Source organism: Periplaneta americana, chromosome 4 (genome assembly GCF_040183065.1).
Source record: "Periplaneta americana isolate PAMFEO1 chromosome 4, P.americana_PAMFEO1_priV1, whole genome shotgun sequence".
NCBI classification, from domain to species: Eukaryota; Metazoa; Arthropoda; class Insecta; order Blattodea; family Blattidae; genus Periplaneta; species Periplaneta americana.
The window spans coordinates 198,652,724-198,672,079 of record NC_091120.1 but is presented as its reverse complement, the minus strand read 5'-3'; the positions used below and the strand labels follow the sequence as shown (position 1 = coordinate 198,672,079).

Here is a 19,356-nt window from a genome sequence, read left to right as displayed (position 1 = left end):
GATACACCATGTACACCAACGAGTTCACTTCTTTTACGCACAAGTCCAATATAACATCAACTGAACCACCATCCACTAAAACATTCAAATTTGAAAATTGTACTTTCAATAATTGTTTCTTTTAAAATTATTCATGTTTATTTTTTATTTCATCATCGTTAATTAAAACGTTTGTTTATTTCATCATCCCTAATTAAAACTTTTCTAACACTTGTTTATATTATTTAGGTTATGTTTGTTATAGCTTCTGCTATACAATATTATGAATAGTCACGTATCAGAGATTGTTTAATACTAAGATTTATTGAAAATCATCTGTCAAATGACGTTGATTACTGGGATCTGGATGATTGAAGTGAAATGCAAATGTTTTAATAAAAATGAAACTGAATCAACAAAGCCTTCTGGACCAGTAACCGCCCACAGAGTTCAATGAAGATTCCATAGTTAGCACAATTGATAAGAAAACAGCTAATCATTACACACTACTGCCATCTACTAGTGTAATATTTGTAATGTTGAGATGGTACAAATTTGAAGACAGTTTTGTATTTTCGTAAGTCAATTAATATTTTATTGTATTGGAGTACTTCGTTACTTCTAATCTTTATATACTTTCTTCTAATCGTGTAATAGTCAATTAAATCCCACTCGAGTTTTGATTTTCTCTAGATAAATCAAAACCTCTAGTGAGATTACTGTTGATAAATAATTTACATTCACATAATTCACAACTCTCCCATAATAATAATAATAATAATAATAATAATAATAATAATAATAATAATAATAAAATGGATTTGAGGGAGGTGGGATATGATGATAAAGAATGAATTCATCTTGCTCAGGATAGGGACCAATGGCGGGCTTATGTGAGGGCGGCAATGAACCTGCGGGTTCCTTAAAAGCCAGTAAGTAAGTAAGTAATAATAATAATAATAATAATAATAATAACTCCACAATTTATTGATACATGAATATATGAATATAACATAACAGTTCAATTTGTGATTTTCGATGGCATCCACTTCACATCGTTCTGAATGTTTATTAAGACGAGATATTTCAGAAGGTTCTTTCAGTTTAGTCTGTTCATTAATATCTGCACCATGGTCCAGGGGAAATTTTACCAATTCTAAACGTCCATGTTCTGCAGCTTGGTGCAGCGTGGTAATTAAGACGTTTATTTCCTCTATTGATGATAGAAATGCGAGATCTGAACGCCCTACATTAATTCTTGACGAGCATACAAAATTGACCAGATGTAACAGGCCCTCTCGAGATCAGCAATTCAAGATATGCCACACATTGCTCTGTTTTACAGATATAAGATCCGTGCATCTTATCCCTTTCCCTAGGATCAAGTCAATGCACGACCAAGCTCCAATTTGATCAGCTAAGCGGATGGGACGTACTTGATCCTTACTATTTATATTTGAAATACTGGGATGCTCTGCTAGAATTGAAGTTATCATGCTCCACAGAAGACGTTTGCAAAAGCGTACTCGCGAGTAAGCCCCTGAACGGAACCGAAGCCAATATGTAATAAGCGCGCTCCGCCTCACCCATCCCCACCTGTACTGTACTCAATGTTTATGCGCAAACGAAGAGCAGTGGCGGACTGCCATTATCATTGCGTTGGTCGGAGTGTTCCACCGTTTCACAATGTATTCTAATCATGGACGTGGTACATTCAAGGATGAAAGGGAAGAAACATTATTTTGTGTTAGTGGGGAGAATGTGAAATGCTTAATTTGTTCGAAAATTCTTAAAGGCGTGCTAAAATTCAACATGCGACGACAATACTCGACTCTTCACACAGGATATCATACAATTACAGGCATGTTGGACATGTGAAAATAATTTATTTTGGGGTTATCTTTATACCTGTTGGTTATACATAATAATCAGTATATTACAATACGTTTGCACTCAGTTCCGCATGACATACTTAAAGTTTTTTGTTTAATTTTAGGTGAAATGCATAAGCCTACAAATATGTTTATAAATATAAAACAAGAACATATAAACACAATTAATCATACACGTATTCTCCGTCTGTAACAAAAAAGCTTCTTGCTAGCTATGTTATAGCTTGGAATATTGGGAAATCAATAAAGTCCTTTACAGAAGCATCATTTGTAAAATCTTGCGTACAGAACGCTACTAAAATACTGTGTCCAGAACAAAGTCAAAGTTCAAGAAAATTAAATCGTTTCCAATTACAGTTCAGAGAAGGAATTTCAAGATTATAAATGTAATTGAATCTGAAGTCGAAACCACAATTAACCAGTTTGTAGCTTACTCACTTGCATTGGACGAAAGCACGGATAGAAATAACAAAGCTCACCTAGCCATTTTCATTCGAGGAGTTAATGAACATTGTACTGTGTCTGAATGTCTTCTAGATGTAATTACAAAATACAACTGGAGAAGATCTTTTCCAGGCACTGAAAGGCACCATGGAACAGAAGAGGTTGAATTTGCAATGGCTTGTGTCTATAGCAACAGACGGGGCTCCAGCTTCATAGTATGTCAAAATAATATACAGGGACATCATTTTATTTTTACTTGCATTTTTATTGTACCTGCGTTTCTGAATGTACTTGACTCCCACCCCTTTCACTAATGTTCTTGCTAACGTCAGCCAAACAAACTTACGGCCGCTGTTGCTAGCAGAGTACAGTGTGTTTCAGAAATATGTTGTATTTTCTATAGAAGAAAGAGCTTATATTATTGAAGTTTATTTTCACACAGGTATGGTGTGTAGCATAACTGAATTTATCTGTGTGGACTGAGCACAAGTGAAGATTAGAGTTACCGAAAGTACGGTACCCTATAATATGGTACAGTACTTAACAACATTATTTAAACAAGAGTTTCGTTTTACTGTTTGTAGGTATGAAGGACGATGATGGAAATTGGAATTACAATATAACCGAATGTGAACAACAGTTTTTTTCCTGATTATGTCATTACGGAATATGTTCTTAAAAATATCATTAATCTGGTAGATAAATTTAGAGCAACAGTATATACAGAAAGGAAGAAAAGTGTAAGATGGCCAACAAAGATGACAGAAGGTGCTGTAGAAGATGCTAGAGAAAGGATGCAGCAAAGTCCTAATAAGTCGGTCAAGAAGTTAGCTGTAGAAATTGGGATTTCTTACGGAAGTGCTCACGAAATTCTCAGGAATAAATTAGGTTAGTAATATGCTGAAAAAAAGTAGACATTACATAATGAATATAACCGCCTGAAGAGTCAGTTTGTGAAAAAAATTGTTACTGCTCTACTGTTGCTTTGGTAAAATACCGTAAAAGTAATGATCAAACTGAAAATCGTAATAGGCTACTGTATTTCCCTGTAACATAAATGGATACACTACTTTTCTCTCCTCCTATAGTTAGTAAAATGATTTGTTTACATATTGCACAAGTAACACCAAACTCCTGCAATAGAAGGGGGTAACAGCGATTCCGAGTATAGCCAGGTTAATGTTAAAAATGTTGGTAAAAATAAAGTGATGTCCCTGTACAAACGTATGATATTTCTTATTCTTTTTATGTTATTATTTGTAAACATAAGCGGACTGTTGCCGCGATCCCCCACTGACCGCTCGCATCTGTTGAGGTACGAGTCTCTTCCTCTTCTCTAGTCCTACAGCACACTGTGTTCGGCGGGCAGCATCGAGAGCAGGAATGATGATACGATTTTTGGAGACCTCTGCTTCACAGTATCAGTAACATAAACACAATTGTCACTGAGATGCCATGGATCAAAACGACAATATTCATAACGAGTATCATTACTAGACTTCGTTGAATTGCCACATGCAGCATGCAATCAGGTTGCCGATGTACGGTAGTATAGAGGAGGCGATCGACCGCCCGGTCTCGTAGTAAAAGCAGTTCATGTTAAGAGTTGTGACCGGTCCAAATAGAGCAGCTACAGCTAATGTATACCTGTGTAAGCACTTGATTTTTAATTACTGTGGTTGGAATAGTCAAAGCTTAACATTTGTTCAGTGCAGACAAGAATTCAATCAAACATACTATAATGAGAGTGTCGCTGTTGCAAATAATTGCCCCTGGAATACCCTTACCCCCGCAGCCAGTCTTGACCCGTTGGAGAACGTGGTTGGATGCTGTTAATTATTATGCAGAACATTACGGAAAAATAATGGAGGTAATTGATGCATTGGATAGCACAGACAGTTCCGCTGTTGCAGCTATAAAATCATTGCCTTCTGAACAGCTATTGGAAGATATTCTGTTCATTGATTCTAATTTAAAATCGTGTCCAAAAGCATCATCTTGTTAGAATCGTCTAAGCTACAACTCTCATAAGCTCTTAATAGGGATGTGGATAAAGCATCACAAACCGTTATCCAAAATAACAATTCACTAATTTCAGAAGAAGTGAAATGTAATTTGAGAAACATTATTGCTAAAAATTCTGACTATTCACAAGTTCGAATTATAAATTATGTACTATCAGATCACGACAAGACGTCTGAAGTTGGTATACTAAAAAGTAGTGACTTCCCGTTCTTAAGAAATGCACGTATTACATCGTGTGATGTTGAACTACAAGTTCCCAATATACAAACTGTTTAAGTGACCATCGGAGGAGGTTACTTTGCAGTCGGTCAAAATGTACATAACTCTTCACTGCAATGCACATATTCAAGGATGATGTATCTTACATTAAATTTTAAGAGTTAATATATCTGACTATAAAATACTGTAATTGTATATTTGCATGTTTAGACATTTCCTACTTCAATGATCATTCATTATATTTCTTCAATGCAGAATACAGGTTTTATTGTAACCGCAGTATACTGCTCAGTATTTACATCAGAGACACGCCCCCTTCTCATACAGTCTATACTGCGTGCACAGTAAACATTGCGAATCTCGTGGCAATTCCACGAAGTCTAATCATTACAAACATCAAGATGTGTCATTACTGCCAGATGCAAAGGTGTCCGGCCTCCACTGTCCTTTGTGTTAACATCGCATGACCGAGTCAATAGAGACTCTACTGAACTGTTAAATCAATTAAAAACTCCTCGGTGCTTGGCTCATATATGACTAAAAACTCGTTGATGCCCTTGAAAGTTGGTGTTGAAATATATTTCCTTATGAATTCCTTTTCAATTTCGAAATTCTTTGAAAACCACTTTGCTGCATAATACTCCGCAAAGATTGTGTGCAAGAACACAGGTTTGCCATTTATAACGTCGAACACAATGTCTGTCCTTTCGTGACCTGACTTCAGTTTCTTTAAAAAATTTTCAGCTTCTTCAGTCACGGACTCATAGTTCTTCAGTGACTTCATTTGGTTCTCATCTAGTAATGAGTATACAGCGCAGCACATATGGTTATGTTTAAACTTATGTTTTACCGTAATGAAATCTCTCTTTACATTGGGTTTTGAAATGTCCACTTTGTTCTTGTCATAATACACTTCCCACTTCTTTTCCATAACCTCTTCGCACAGTTGCATCAGACACAATTTGTAAGGAAGAAAAATATCACCAGTATTACAGAATTCTTCCCCGTCAAACTCGAACATTTCTGCCAAAATCTTTATATGTAAAGGAATCGCAGTGAATTCCTTGTGATAATTACTCATGCCATCACATGTAAATTGCAACAGTATCTTAATGAAGTCATCCGGTTCGTTTTTTTTACCACTCATATCTTTCCACAATTTCAATAGAAAGTCCTTTTGATCTTCTTGTGAAAATGGCATCAATTCAAACGCAATAGTAGACAAATCTTTTTCCAACTTCTGTTGCATGACTGAACGGGTTGTTACAAAAATCTTCTTTACTTTTGTATCATTGAGTTCGTTTACGATTTCTATCACTTTGTCTCCATAATTTGGGCATACTTCATCATACCCGTCCAGCATTACCACCACTTCCCCTTCATTTTTCACTCTGTGTTCAAACAAACACCTTTCGAATTCAGTGTCGATTTTGCCTGCTGTCTCTAGCACCTCTAAATTCAAATTAAACTTACTAGAAGACAGTACATTACTTTGATCATTGAGATTGATTCTCACAATCCATGTAGTTGGAGTGGCATGTTTCAATTTGGATGCAAAATGAGTGAGTTGAATTGATTTGCCCATTCCAGGATCTCCAGAAATTACGATGACTTTATCAGGAAGCTCCATTATTTCCTTTATGTCGCCGTAGATTTTTTCTTCTGTAGTGAAATCTTTTCGTGATAATTTACGTGAAACATAACATTCATCCTCTTCAGGGAGTTTCTCTCCTATTTCTAAGCCTGAAAGCAATTTTCGCAAAATATCAGCAGTCACGAATTTTTTGATAGCACTCTTGTCAGCCAAATCCTTCAAATTCACCGAATGACCTTGGAAGGTAACATTGAAGTTCAGTATTCTGTCAAATGATTCTTGATCTAACTGACTCAAGGAGAATGTGTCAATATGTTTTTCCACTGTAGTGAGCTCTTGGAGTTTTCGTACCATACTATCTTCAGAATCAGTGACAAGAATTACCGACTTCTCTGGTCGCTTGTTGAGGTAACCAACAAGATCTTTGACAACTTCCTCACTGTCTGTACCACCATCGATAATGAGTACATAATCTGTGGTGTGTTCCCAAAGAGCTAAAACTTGTGATATACATGAATGTAATGTATTTCCACTAACCAGGAAATTCTTTTCAAAACTTTGACTTGCTTTCACGCAACTGAAAATGTTACACTTTCCATTATCAATGTGTGTTATTCTACAGTGCAAAGGCAAACATTTTTTCAGAGAATTTAATTCTTCTTTACTAAAAATGACGTTCAACTCTGAAAACTCCTTCGCATTTTGACGCGAAATATCATCAACACACTCCTTTACTATTTTCTGCCAGAATTTGCTTTTCCTTGTGATGTAATGTTTGGCAGTGTTCCACGATGTCTGCACGTCTACAATAAATCGGATATATGAAGAATCTGTACCACACGCGATTTTAAGTTCCTCTTTTATTAGGGGATCAAGTTCACTCTCCCTCTTTTGTCCCGTGAAGATCCATAGTCGTGATAAGAAGTCCTTGTAATCAGATAAATCAAGTTTCTCAAGTTCTGACAGTATCTTCTTGAGATCCTCATTTTTGGGCACATTTTTTGCATCTTTGTTCCATAGTTTTTTTACAATGGAAGGAATAGTCTCTCTGGTACATGTGGTACTTCCATTAACTACATCATTTAGAATTTTCTTGTAGCGTGGTAAACTTGAAAAATATTCATGGATATCTGGGCGATGTTTTTCATCGAAACAGTGTATTCCTCCTCCAGTATCTATTAACTTTTGCCAGTCATCATTTTCATCTAGAACACGACTCGTTTGCGACTTCAATACTGCATTTGTATAGATTACAAAAATATAATTTTTAAAGTCGCCACAATATTTTAAGTCTTTATTTTCAGCCCAATTCTTTTTCATGTCACAGAAGGATTTGTAGTATTTCAGCAAACTGAATTCTCCACTCAGAGGAGTGAGTTGTGAATCATAGACAGCAGCATAATTTTTATGTTTGAGCTGTAAGAAAATTGTCTTGTTTTCAAGTATCAAAACTATGTCATCGAAGTAACCTGCTGCCTTCATATTAGAACCGAGAGAAAATTTTTGTCTGCTGTTAATTGCTCGAAGGAACAACAGGGCTGCCGTTTTCACTTCAAATAACTCTCCACTCGAATAATAGTTTTCATATCTCCTTTTGTAACTCACTTCTCCGGATGAAGTAGCCTAGAAAAGAGAATACATAGTACATAACATGAAAAGTAATCGATGATATATTTATTTATTTTATTTATTTATTTATGTATTTATTTATATATTTATGTATTTATTTATTTATTTATTTAACCTGGTAGAGATAAGGCCATCAGGCTTTCTCTTCCCCTCTACCAGGGGATTAAAACTACAATATTAAGAAAGCAATTACAATTATTAATTACAATTAATATTAAATTTACAAATACAATAAAAATCAAAGTACTAAAAGATTAACTGATTAATAAAAGCTAGACAGTTTATTGTAAAAGTTAAGAAGACAGAAGCATTTCCTTTATTGATTAAGTAAAAATTAAACCTACTCTACGCAGTAAGAAAATGCTTAATAAGCTTGCTTTTGAACGTTACTAAATTCCGACAGTCTCTGATGTCACTGGGTAGGGTATTCTACAAGCGCGAGAGCGAGATTGTGTATGATGATGAATACGATGATGTCTTATGTGTTGGTATGGCTAGTATGCGGCTATTTTGCGTGCGGGTGAAGAGATTATGATACGATGACAGGTAACTGAAACGGGAGGCAAGGTAAGTAGGTGTAGAGGTGTGAAGGACTTGGAAAAGGAGAACAAGAGAATGAAAATTTCTACGTTCGTTAAGCCGTAGCCATATATATATATATATATATATATATATATATATATATATATATATATATATGAGACGTATTTTCTCACATAGATATTTCGCTACCCCAGGAGAAAATGTTTATTAAACCAATTGTCCATTAATGTGGAGAAGAATTCCAGCACAATTAATACAAGATGGTGGAAGCGCATTATCTAGCGAAATTTATTACTTGCTATTTGGGAAAAAAGGATATTGTACCAGAAGAATGGAAGGAGGCCATAATAAAATTGCACCTATTTTTAAGGAGGAGGACAGCGCTTACAGTGGTAACTTTCGAGGAATATTACTTTTGCTGACGTCGTACAAAATTTTGTCCAATATTATTTTGAGAAGATTAACTCCGTACGTAGATGAAATTATTGGGGATCATCAGTGCGGCTTTAGAAGTAATAGATCGACTATTAATGATTTTTTTTGTATTCGACAGATATTGGAGAAGAAAATGGGAGTATAAGGGTACAGTATATCGGTTATTCATTGAGTTCAAAAAGGCATATGACTCGGTTATGAGAGAAGTATTATATTATATTCTTATTGAATTTGGTATTCCCAAGAAACTAGTTCGATTAATTAAAACATGTCTCAGTGAAACTTACAGCAGAGTCCGTATGGGTCAGTTTCTATCTGATGCTTTTCCAATTCACTGCGGGCTAAAGCAAGGAGATGCACTATCACCTTTACTTTTTAGCTTCGCTCTAGAATATGTCATTATGAAAGTTCAGGATAACAGACAGGGTTTGGAATTAAACGGGTTACATCAGCTTCTTGTCTATGCGGATGTGTTCTGAGGTTATTTGGAACAAAAAATATAAATACATTAATGGAATCACATTCATAATTTCGGAGTTACGATAATAAGAGAATAAGGTTCTTAGGAAAACATTTGGGGCTGAGAGGGATGAAGTTACAGGAGAATGGAGAAAGTTACACAACACAGAACTGCACGCATTGTATTCTTCATCTGACATAATTAGGAACATTAAATCCAGACGTTTGAGATGGGCAGGACATGTAGCACATATGGGTGAATCCAGAAATGCATATAGAGTGTTAGTTGGGAGACCGGAGGGAAAAAGACCTTTGGGGAGGCCGAGACGTAGATGGGAGGATAATATTAAAATGGATTTGAGGGAAGTGGGGTATGATGATAGAGACTGGATTAGTCTCGGACAGGATAGGAACTGATTGCGGGCTTATGTGAGGGCGGCAATGAACCTGCGGGTTCCTTAAGGGGAGAGGATGGTATTTTTTGGTGAAAAATGAGTAAATTAAAAAAAAAATTCTTTAAAATACCCTTTGATATGTGTGGAATGCGTAGCATAACATTTTGTGGGTATTTGTGCCCTTATCGGGTGTTGAGTCGCCATTTTTAAACTTCCTGCGTTATGGATTTTTAAATCACTCGCCCACTTTTATTGTTGTTTCCGGTATATTAAATTTTCAAAAATATTTTCCTTTTCTTTGAAATACCCTTTGATATGTGTGGAATGGATTGCATAACATTTTGTGGGCATTTGTGCCCTTACCGGATGTTGAGTCGCCATTTTTAAACTTCCTGCGTTATGGATTTTAAAATCACTCGCCCACTTTTATTGTTGTTTCCGGTGAATTAAATTTTCAAAAAAATTTTCTTTTTCTTTAAAATACCCTTTGATATGTGTGGAATGCATTGTATAACATTTTGTGGGTATTTGTGCCCTTACCGGATGTTGAGACGTCATTTTTAAACTTCCTGCGCTATGGACTTTTAAATCACACGCCCGCTTTTATCGGTTTCCAGTAACTTCATTTTATTTTGCTACACTACCAGACAAAAATGGATATAATTTCTGAACTATTAAAGATACGTGCATGAAATTTAGAAGACACATTCTTTAGACTATTAGGAAACGTTTCTTCTTCAACAGAATTTTGTTAATTGATTTAATTTAAAAAAAAATACGTCCGTTTGTTTGCAAGAAAGGAAATCAGAAAATTGTTATTAAATTTTAAATGTTTATTTTACAATATCAAAATTCTGTTGCAAACAGTTTGTAGAACATTCTTTTGCAAATACATTGCAAAAAAAAAGTTTTGATCTATCTTTAAAAACGTTTAGGTATATCGGTTTTAGTACAATCCTGCATTGCGTATATTTTTTTCAAATTTGGGCCACCAAATAATTTTTTTTTTTTTTCAAAATATTTTTATTTGGTTGAGTTGCCACAGCTATGAGTTCTCTACATACAAAAAATTAATATTCTACACCAAATAGGAAAAAAGTTTTAAAAAATACCATCCTCTCCCCTTAAAAGCCATAAGTAAGTAAATAAGCAAGTAAGTATTAGAGAGAGAATGTGATTACACTTACCATCGTCGGTGTATAGTCAATATCCTCTGCTTTCTCTTTGCTGGAGGACTTCATTCCTTCCGACATTATGATCAGTCTACGTTTCTCTTTCAGAAAGGCAGATTAAGCCATATTACCTGGAAACAAAATTCATTGAAACATAGTTTCTTGTGAAAGCATCTACAGACACTTTTTTCAGCAACGAGATGTGTCATGTTTATTATTCATACATAACGTGTACTGATGATGAAAAATTAATGTAGACAGCATGTCTAGAAATAACGTCTGTGTCAGAAAGTTTATAATTAGCTGTAGAATTATGCCAATATTCGAAGACATCTTCGCTCCATAATTTCACAACACTTAGTGTGATCTGCACGATAAGCATGATTTACTTTGGGAAATGAACACTGAGCTACCCGGTGAAACGTTCACCTATAATATTCCTGCAGAATCCTTCGCTATATTGTATATCTTATGGCCAGTTTTCCAAGTATTGTTAGAAAATTTAACGACTGTTAAACTCTAAACAGTTTGTTAATTAATCAAACTATATGCTTTCAAAAAATGTAGAATTTCCGCCAGTTAACTCGTTTAACAGTTAGTTAAATATGGCCGATGTCTCCACAGCTGTTCGAACAGAAGTTGCGAAATTAATATTTTGTGTCTCTCTGTAGGGAATGTTTAGCATATGACTGGCAATATAACATTTAAAAAAATACTTTGGACTGTTTAAATACATCAGTGTTATTTTATTTCTTTCGTATTTCGTATCCATAATTGCAATGAGGATATATAACCTTACTTTGTAATTATTATTCAGCACGTCACCTACAACTTTCACTTGTCAACTGTTTGTTTATGGAGCGTGGCCTACTATAACAGGTTGTCATTTTATGCAAGTTTCATGACTCACTCTATAATCTAGAATTTAAAGATTAATTTTAGCCAATCAAAAATTGTCTTACATGTGTAGAATCATTACCAACTGCTGTTGAATAGTTAAAATAGTGCTAACAGACGTTATAGTTAAGTGTTGGTTATCTGAAACAAAATTATGTTGAACAAATGGAAAATACATTAACAAAGCGTTAAAAATAAACAGACTGTTAATATAACATTCGTTAAGTAAATTAAAATTGCTTGGACAAACTGGCCATTATTGTTTTATATCGAAACGTTTATGCACTCGATATCTGAATTTCTATTAGAACGGTGATGTCATTAATTGGACGGAGTTACGCAATAATAGACCAACTGACAATTTGAAAAAAAATAGATATTTGCATAAATCTGTTGATGGCAGGCTAATTTAACTCGGAAAAAATCAAGAATACGATATCTGAATTTTGCTGCTATTTATAAGAAAAAATTCGTTTATTGCATAAAATTCATTTGTTTATTTTGCTTTCAAATATTAATTCAACTGCTGGTCTCTTACCAAAAATCGATTAGCCTTTTTGGTATTATTTGTGATATTTTTTGTAATAGTATGAATGTTACAATACTTCTTGCGTCTCCTAACTGTCCATTGTGCAACTCAAATCAAGCAATGGATTCAGAACATCTCAAAATCTGTTCGTCAGTGGCTAACCATGACAATATCTTGGAAAAATATTGGAGTGCAAGAGGTCAAATGACCTTATTGTCAAATGCCTGGCATTAGAAAACAACAACATCATACTTCTTGCATAAAATGTTTTATAAAAAAAAAAAACAGATTTATTTCGATGGCCAATATCTCGCAACAGGTTTAGCGTTAACTCCATCCAATTGCAGTAGGCCTTGGATTAATGAAATTATGTTGCGTTCAAAATAAAGCAGTTTGTAATCCAGCCAGCTGTGTTAATACACAATGGAAACAATTCTATGAATGCCTTGTCACTTTTCTAATGGTTTTATTCACCATTCTTAATGATTTTAGGATAGAAAGAAAAACGTATGGAATAGAAATTAACTTGCATACAAATGTGCGTGTAATAAACAATAAGCAAACCATCTTCGATTAATCATTTCAAAACAACGTGAATATAGCGTGGATTGTGTAGGAAAATAATTTCTTATATATTGCTCCCAATGTGCATCATTGTTAACTTATGAAAACAAATGAAATTTAACATGGCATATAAACACTATTTGAAGAAAGATAGGAGATATTGAATAATATTCAGCGTTCTTAATGATCTTTGGATGGAAAATAACAATGAAATATGTATAAAATAGAAATTACCAGGGAACGGATTTATATGGACTAAAAATATATGAAATATGTAAATATATATGTAGTTATTTTTACCAAAATATGGAATTAAATATGGATTTTTACCAAAATATGGAATTAAATATGGATTTTTACCAAAATATGGAATTAAATATGGACTTAAAATTATAAAAAAAATGACTATGTACGTTAAATATTGGTACATTTTAATCAAACTAAACAAAAAATATAATGGACGTACCTTATCTTCCAATGTAGTTTCAACAAAACACAATTTTTATTGTCTGTTACCATAACAATAGGTTACAAACATTTCTTTCAAGTGCTGAAAAGTGAATCTTCTTCTATTGTCTCTGAGGATAGATTTATACTGACTAAAAGAGCGTTCGACGTCACAAGAAGTAACTGGTACATAATTCAATTTCACAATGTCTGCTGGGGATAAGTCCAAGTTAATCTTCACTGTTGATTCACCACTCATCACAGCAACAACCTTTTGTAGTTCTTCATATCCAGGGTTTTTTGAAAGTACAGTGTCCACCTTAGCTCTTACTGCATCTGCAACTTTACCTCTACCACGATTCAGTTGTTCCACAGTACTATTTATAATTTCAAAACTTTCAGATAGTGAAAGGTGCCTATTTTGGAGACTTTTGAGCGTTTTTATGATGCATGAAAATGTATGCTGAATGTGAGCTAAGTCATTCTTCACACTTATGTCACAGGTAACTGTTTTCGCAGTATCAATTGAGACTGCATCTTCAGAGTCCAATGCAAGGAGAACATTGTTAATAGAGTCTATATGTTCGGCATAATATTCAACTGCTTCTAGCCATGTACCCCATCTAGTTAAAATTGGCTTTGGTGGCAATGGAATTTCAGGGTACATTTCTTTCAACACGTTAACTCTACTGGGAGCTTTGAGAAATACTTTTTTCACTGATGAAATCAACAAATCTACTTTAGGGAAATTGTCTCTGACCACTTCTGCCACACGATGAAATGCATGCGCCACACAAGTAAAATGAGTCAATTTAGGATATACAACAGATAATGCTTGTCCAGCTTTGACCATATAAGGGGCAGCATCGCTAATAAAGAATAACACATTATCGTACATAATACCCTTTGGCCACAGGATACCCATAGCTTCGTTGAACAGTTTAACTATAGTTTTGTTATTGCACTTTTCTAGAACATCACAATGTAAAAGAATTCGTTCAGAATATTGTTCACTTAACAAACCGATAACTACATTACCAACAAGTCTACCTTCTTTGTCGGGAGTCTCATCAATGGAAACCCAAATTGAACTATCTTTAATTTCATCTCTTATCTTCTGTATTGTCTCATCGTAGATGGATGGAGCATACGTCTTCCTAAGTGTTGACTCATCCGGGATTGTATGTTGAGTATATTTTTCAAGGAATTCCCTGAAGACCTTATTCTTTAGTTTGTAGAGAGGAATATCAGCAGAGATGAGAGAACGGCACAGGTCGATGTTAAACTCAGATCTTACATTCGATGTTGTTGGTTGTGTTAAAAACAATTGTCTCTGCTTGGAATTTAGTTGTTTGTTGGCCTGATGTTTACTAGTTGTAATGTGTTGTTGCACCAGGAACTTTTGTGTAGATGATACTGCACACTGACACAAATTACAAAATAATATTTTATTGTCAGTTGATAAACCATCTTCTTTAAATTCTGAAATGTAACTTGTTAGTTTTGATTTTAAATTGACTGAATGACGTACTTTTGGCATATTTACCGTCTTTATAGTATGATTTACAAAACTGAACCTATGTGTACTCTGACTGGCATTTAACTGTTGAGCTGCACAACTGAAGTCTGTTAAAAATTTAAAATTAAATTAATACAGTTTTGTAACTTACTTTCCCATTGTTGATAGGACTGCTAATTTTCAAATAACTCTGATGTTAAAGGGATTACTGAACATGTGTTTAAATCTCTATTGTTGAAATGTATTTTTAAAAGTTAATGGAATTTTGTTTTGTTTTATTGTTAAACCTAATATAATATGGACTGTTTTATATGAAATATGGAAAATATATGGAAATTAACGAAAATATGTACTAAACTCTAAAATATGGAAAAATATGGAAAATAAAAGTAGGATTTTTCAACCCTACACATTGTGAAACATAAAGATAATGCAAAATATAAATTATATTAGCTTTATAAGTAAATATGTATTTACATATAAATCCTTTCCCTGGAAATTACATATAGGTGAGCATATAAAAAAACAGTAAGTAGAATCATATCTGATTAATAAGCTTAAATTACTACACGTTTAGTATAAGAGTGGTCTATATCTAACGATGTCTCCCAGCAAATTACTTAATTTAAAAACAAAAAAATCGTGTTAGAAGATTGAATTTGTGTATTTTCTCTGAAAGTTTCCAAATATTTGTAGACAGTCTTTTATATTAGACTGCCGAAAATTGGTTTATAGCGTAACATTGGCAGTGATAAAAGTGTGAAATATTCGTTCAGTGGGCGGTGGATACTCTACATTGACCCAATGAAATATGAATAAAATAGAAATTACATACAGGTGAGCATATAAAAAACAGTAAATTTTGATTAAAAGCTTAAATTACTCCGGGTTTAGTGTAAGAGTGGCCTAATATCTAACGATGTCTCCCAGCAAATTACCTAATTAAAAAAAAAATCGTGTAGAAGATTGAATTTGTGTATTTCTCTGAAACTTGCCAGATATTTGTAGGCAGTCTTTTACATTAGATTGCCGAAAATTTGTTTATAGCGCAACATTGGCTGATATAAAAGTGTGAAATATTCGTTCAGTGGCCGGTGGATACTCTACATTGACCCAATGAAATATGAATAAAATAGAAATTACATACAGGTGAGCATATAAAAAAAAGTAAATTTTGATTAAAAGCTTAAATTACTCCGGGTTTAGTGTAAGAGTGGCCTAATATCTAACGATGTCTCCCAGCAAATTACCTAATTAAAAAAAAAATCGTGTAGAAGATTGAATTTGTGTATTTCTCTGAAACTTGTCAGATATTTGTAGGCAGTCTTTTACATTAGATTGCCGAAAATTTGTTTATAGCGCAACATTGGCTGATATAAAAGTGTGAAATATTCGTTCAGTGGCTATCTAACTTGTATAATTTTTTCTCTTCCCAGACAGTCGCAGTAGATAAGTCGTTATGGCAGTGATCTATTGAACGAGTTAATAGTAGTAGCCCAAGGTTCGAATCTCCCACACTTTCAAACTCTTAATAATTTCCGTTTTTAATAAAGCCAAGAAATGGTTTAGTTCTAATAAATTTATTTTAATTGAAGTAAAACTGCATCTTTGTTGTTTAGTAGTACAGTCATGGAAAATAATAATTTTAAACTTCTTGGTATATCTGTGGACAGCACACTTACTTGGGCAGACCATGTTGATTCTGTTTGTAAAAAATTGTCAAGAGTAATATTTCTTCTGCGAAATTTGAAAATGTATGGTCCGAAGAATTACATTAGAGTTGTCTATTTTTCTTATTTTCATAGTATACTTTCTTACGGACTACTTTTATGGGGTAATAGTTCTCATACTAATAAGAAACTTATGTTACAAAAAAAAGCTATTAGAATTATAACTAATTCATCAATGAAGGCACACTGCGGACCGTTATTTGTAAATGAAAAAATTATGACTGTAACATCATTGCATATTTATCAAGCCCTAAATTTTGTCAAAGAAAATTCACAAATGTTGACACATAGGAATGATGTTCATATATACAGCACCAGAAACCGTGACCTTTTTGACATACCTAAGTGTAGGCTAACTAAAACAATGAATAATTATTTTATTATGTCTTTAAAATAGCAAATAAATTTCCGAGATATCTTTTTAATCTAGAAAGGAAGTCTTTTAACAGACTTGTCTCTGGTTGATTAATCACGAAACCATTTTATGAAATTAATGACTTTTTTAATGTCAATGTTGTTGAGAGATTTGGAATTAATTTTATTATTCTGTTGTTTAATTTTTATTACTGACTTTGGCAATTGCACAATGTTGTGTGCTCTGACTGTACAACACTGAATATACTGCGAGATTCTATTAGAGGTGAACAGATTTACTCACTAGATTTCACTGTTAGCACAAGATAACACTTGGACTGTTTTTCTGTAAAAGATAAGCCTACCGGTTTCAGATGCGAGTTCCTACATTTATGTAGTTTTCTAGAAAAAATCACTTGTACCACTTTTCCACTGAGCCCCTGTTGTCACCTTAACCATTTTCCACTGAGCCCCTCTGTTATTCTAAATAAAAATATACTGCGTGTTCATTTCAAAGTGTGTCATGACGTCACTGTTGATGAGTCAGCGATTTGAAGCGAGTTTCAGCTTTTGTGTCAGAGAAGTTGCCTATTAATTAAGGCGTTCAATCTGAACTTGAGAACGTGTACGGTATAACTTGAACGTCGTAGCAACAGATGGCGGTCTGTACGGTCTGTGTGCTACCATAACCTCTTTCGAACTGTGTTTTGCGCGGGCAAGTCGTACGCAGGGTATTTGTTATCATCGGTTGCGTACGGCAACATTCCACATTACAAATCAAATGTTCCGTGTCCATGTTGACTGTCGAAGTTAATGTCAACAAATACTGTACGTAAGTAATCGTCTTAACCCTCTCCCCATATCCCGACAGTAAGAAAAAACTCACCTCAGTTCATGTTTCCAAACAGTTCACATTCCTGCCACTACCGGCGTTACCGTACGTATCGGTAAGTACTCTTCTGAATGAAAGCCGTAGGCAACTTCTCTGGCAGATAAGTAATACACCTCTTGGGAAGTATAGGAAGATTGAATTCTCTAGGCTCATCGACTAGCCACGTGACGGCATACAGCGAGCCATGGCACACTTTCAACTGAAAACCAGTAGTTACTGCTTTTAAATACTTACCGCTGACGGCGCTTCTTCAATACTCAATAAATTATTGAAATATAATATATAAAAATCACTTTTAATTAATGATAGAGTACATAGGCTACAATGTCACACTCACCTGTGTATTACACAGAAGAAAATATCAAATATAGAAACAAGTACAAAATGGCACAAATTGCAACACAAGAAATAATAAACAACAGAATTTTTAAAGTAAAATGTTTCTTTTGTTAAATTATTTACATTACGCCATATTCTGGTCTAAACAGCGGACATTAACAATAATCTCGTCTCCTGTAATTCTTTCTGAACACAATATGGCATTTTCGTATATCGTTACAGATTACACATTGAATAGCTGCTTTATCTGTCCTCTTACCTACATATTATCTTATCAATACTGTGTACGCTTTCGACAACTAACACGCAAGCTTAAGCTCTTAACACTTCACTTCGTTCTCCGTCTGATTAGATTTAAACTAGGTTCCTCCTACGACGCTCACTGCACACTTCTATTTCTTACGGAGGGTATCTTGACAGCCTTTTTAATCTTTATATGTTTCAGTACTTATTGAAACTTAAAAATAATTTAAATCAATTCCATGTGAAATCCGATGTGCATCAATATTCCACTACATTTAATAATCAGTTTGATGTGCCCCCTGCAAAACTATAAGTCGCGACGCTGTTATTCCCGGCGTGACTCCTCCTCTTTGCATACGTCTTAGGAAGTCAAGGCTCTATAAGGTCTAGATAGGTAGTATCGTTCGCCATTTTTGTTCTTTCGTTGCCGAGCTACCAGACGAGGGATCTATTTGCCACAGCGTTAAATATTATCATGTCGTAGCTCCTATGATAATAAATCAAACGCATTGTAATTCAGCAAATAATTGAGCAGCAAATAACGTCCTCGTGTCCTTTCTGCGAACGCAAACGAAAGAGCCAAAATGGCGGGCGATTATATTAAGTATTTTATCGAGCCTTAGGAAATGCTTAACGACTTCATAAGCGAATTACAAGACGCACACGTTTAAATGTAGCCGACTTGCAAAGTGATTGGCTGACGGAAATTAGAGCAACGGGACTATAAATGTAACTAGAAGACGGTTTAAAACTGTGACTTTAAACATGTTTAACAAATTACCGACTGAAGTCCACAATTTAAATCTGACTGGATTTGAAGCTGCACTTAAACAGTGGCTCAACAATAAAGGCCCATTCACAATGAAAATTAAACATAACCGTAACATAAACACAGAAGTTTGCGCCCAGGCTACCAAATGGAATCATTCACAATGATTCACATAAGCATTGACATAAACATTGCCGTAAGACGTTAACATGAAAGTTTGCAAACTCCAAACTTTCATGCTTATGCTTACGTGATTTGCAAACAGAACACAATCGTGGAGCGCTGAT

General features: G+C 34.4%; 1 protein-coding gene across 2 annotated transcripts; it reads right to left on the bottom strand.

Annotated features, from left to right (window-relative positions):
* Nucleotides 1–942: 942 nt before the first annotated feature.
* LOC138698570 (uncharacterized) lies at nt 943–18,283 on the bottom strand. Of its 2 annotated transcripts, XM_069824588.1 has the most exons (4): nt 18,056–18,283; nt 17,713–17,917; nt 10,802–10,917; nt 943–7,776 (listed from the first exon to the last, which is right to left on the bottom strand). In XM_069824588.1, the coding sequence occupies exons 3-4, from the start codon at nt 10,865–10,867 to the stop codon at nt 5,044–5,046; spliced, it is 2,799 nt and encodes a 932-aa protein (XP_069680689.1). In that variant the 5' UTR covers nt 10,868–10,917; nt 17,713–17,917; nt 18,056–18,283; the 3' UTR covers nt 943–5,043. The 2 variants fall into 2 exon arrangements, with proteins under 2 accessions (XP_069680689.1, XP_069680688.1); XM_069824587.1 differs by lacking the exon at nt 17,713–17,917.
* Nucleotides 18,284–19,356: the final 1,073 nt, after the last annotated feature.

Coding starts and splice junctions, on each gene's coding strand:
- LOC138698570 (XM_069824588.1), bottom strand. CDS start 10,867: ATGTCGGAAGGAATGAAGTCCTCCAGCAAAGAGAAAGCAGAGGATATT. Junction 7,777..10,801: donor TTGACTATACACCGACGATG/GTAAGTGTAATC, acceptor TCTCTTTTCTAG/GCTACTTCATCCGGAGAAGT.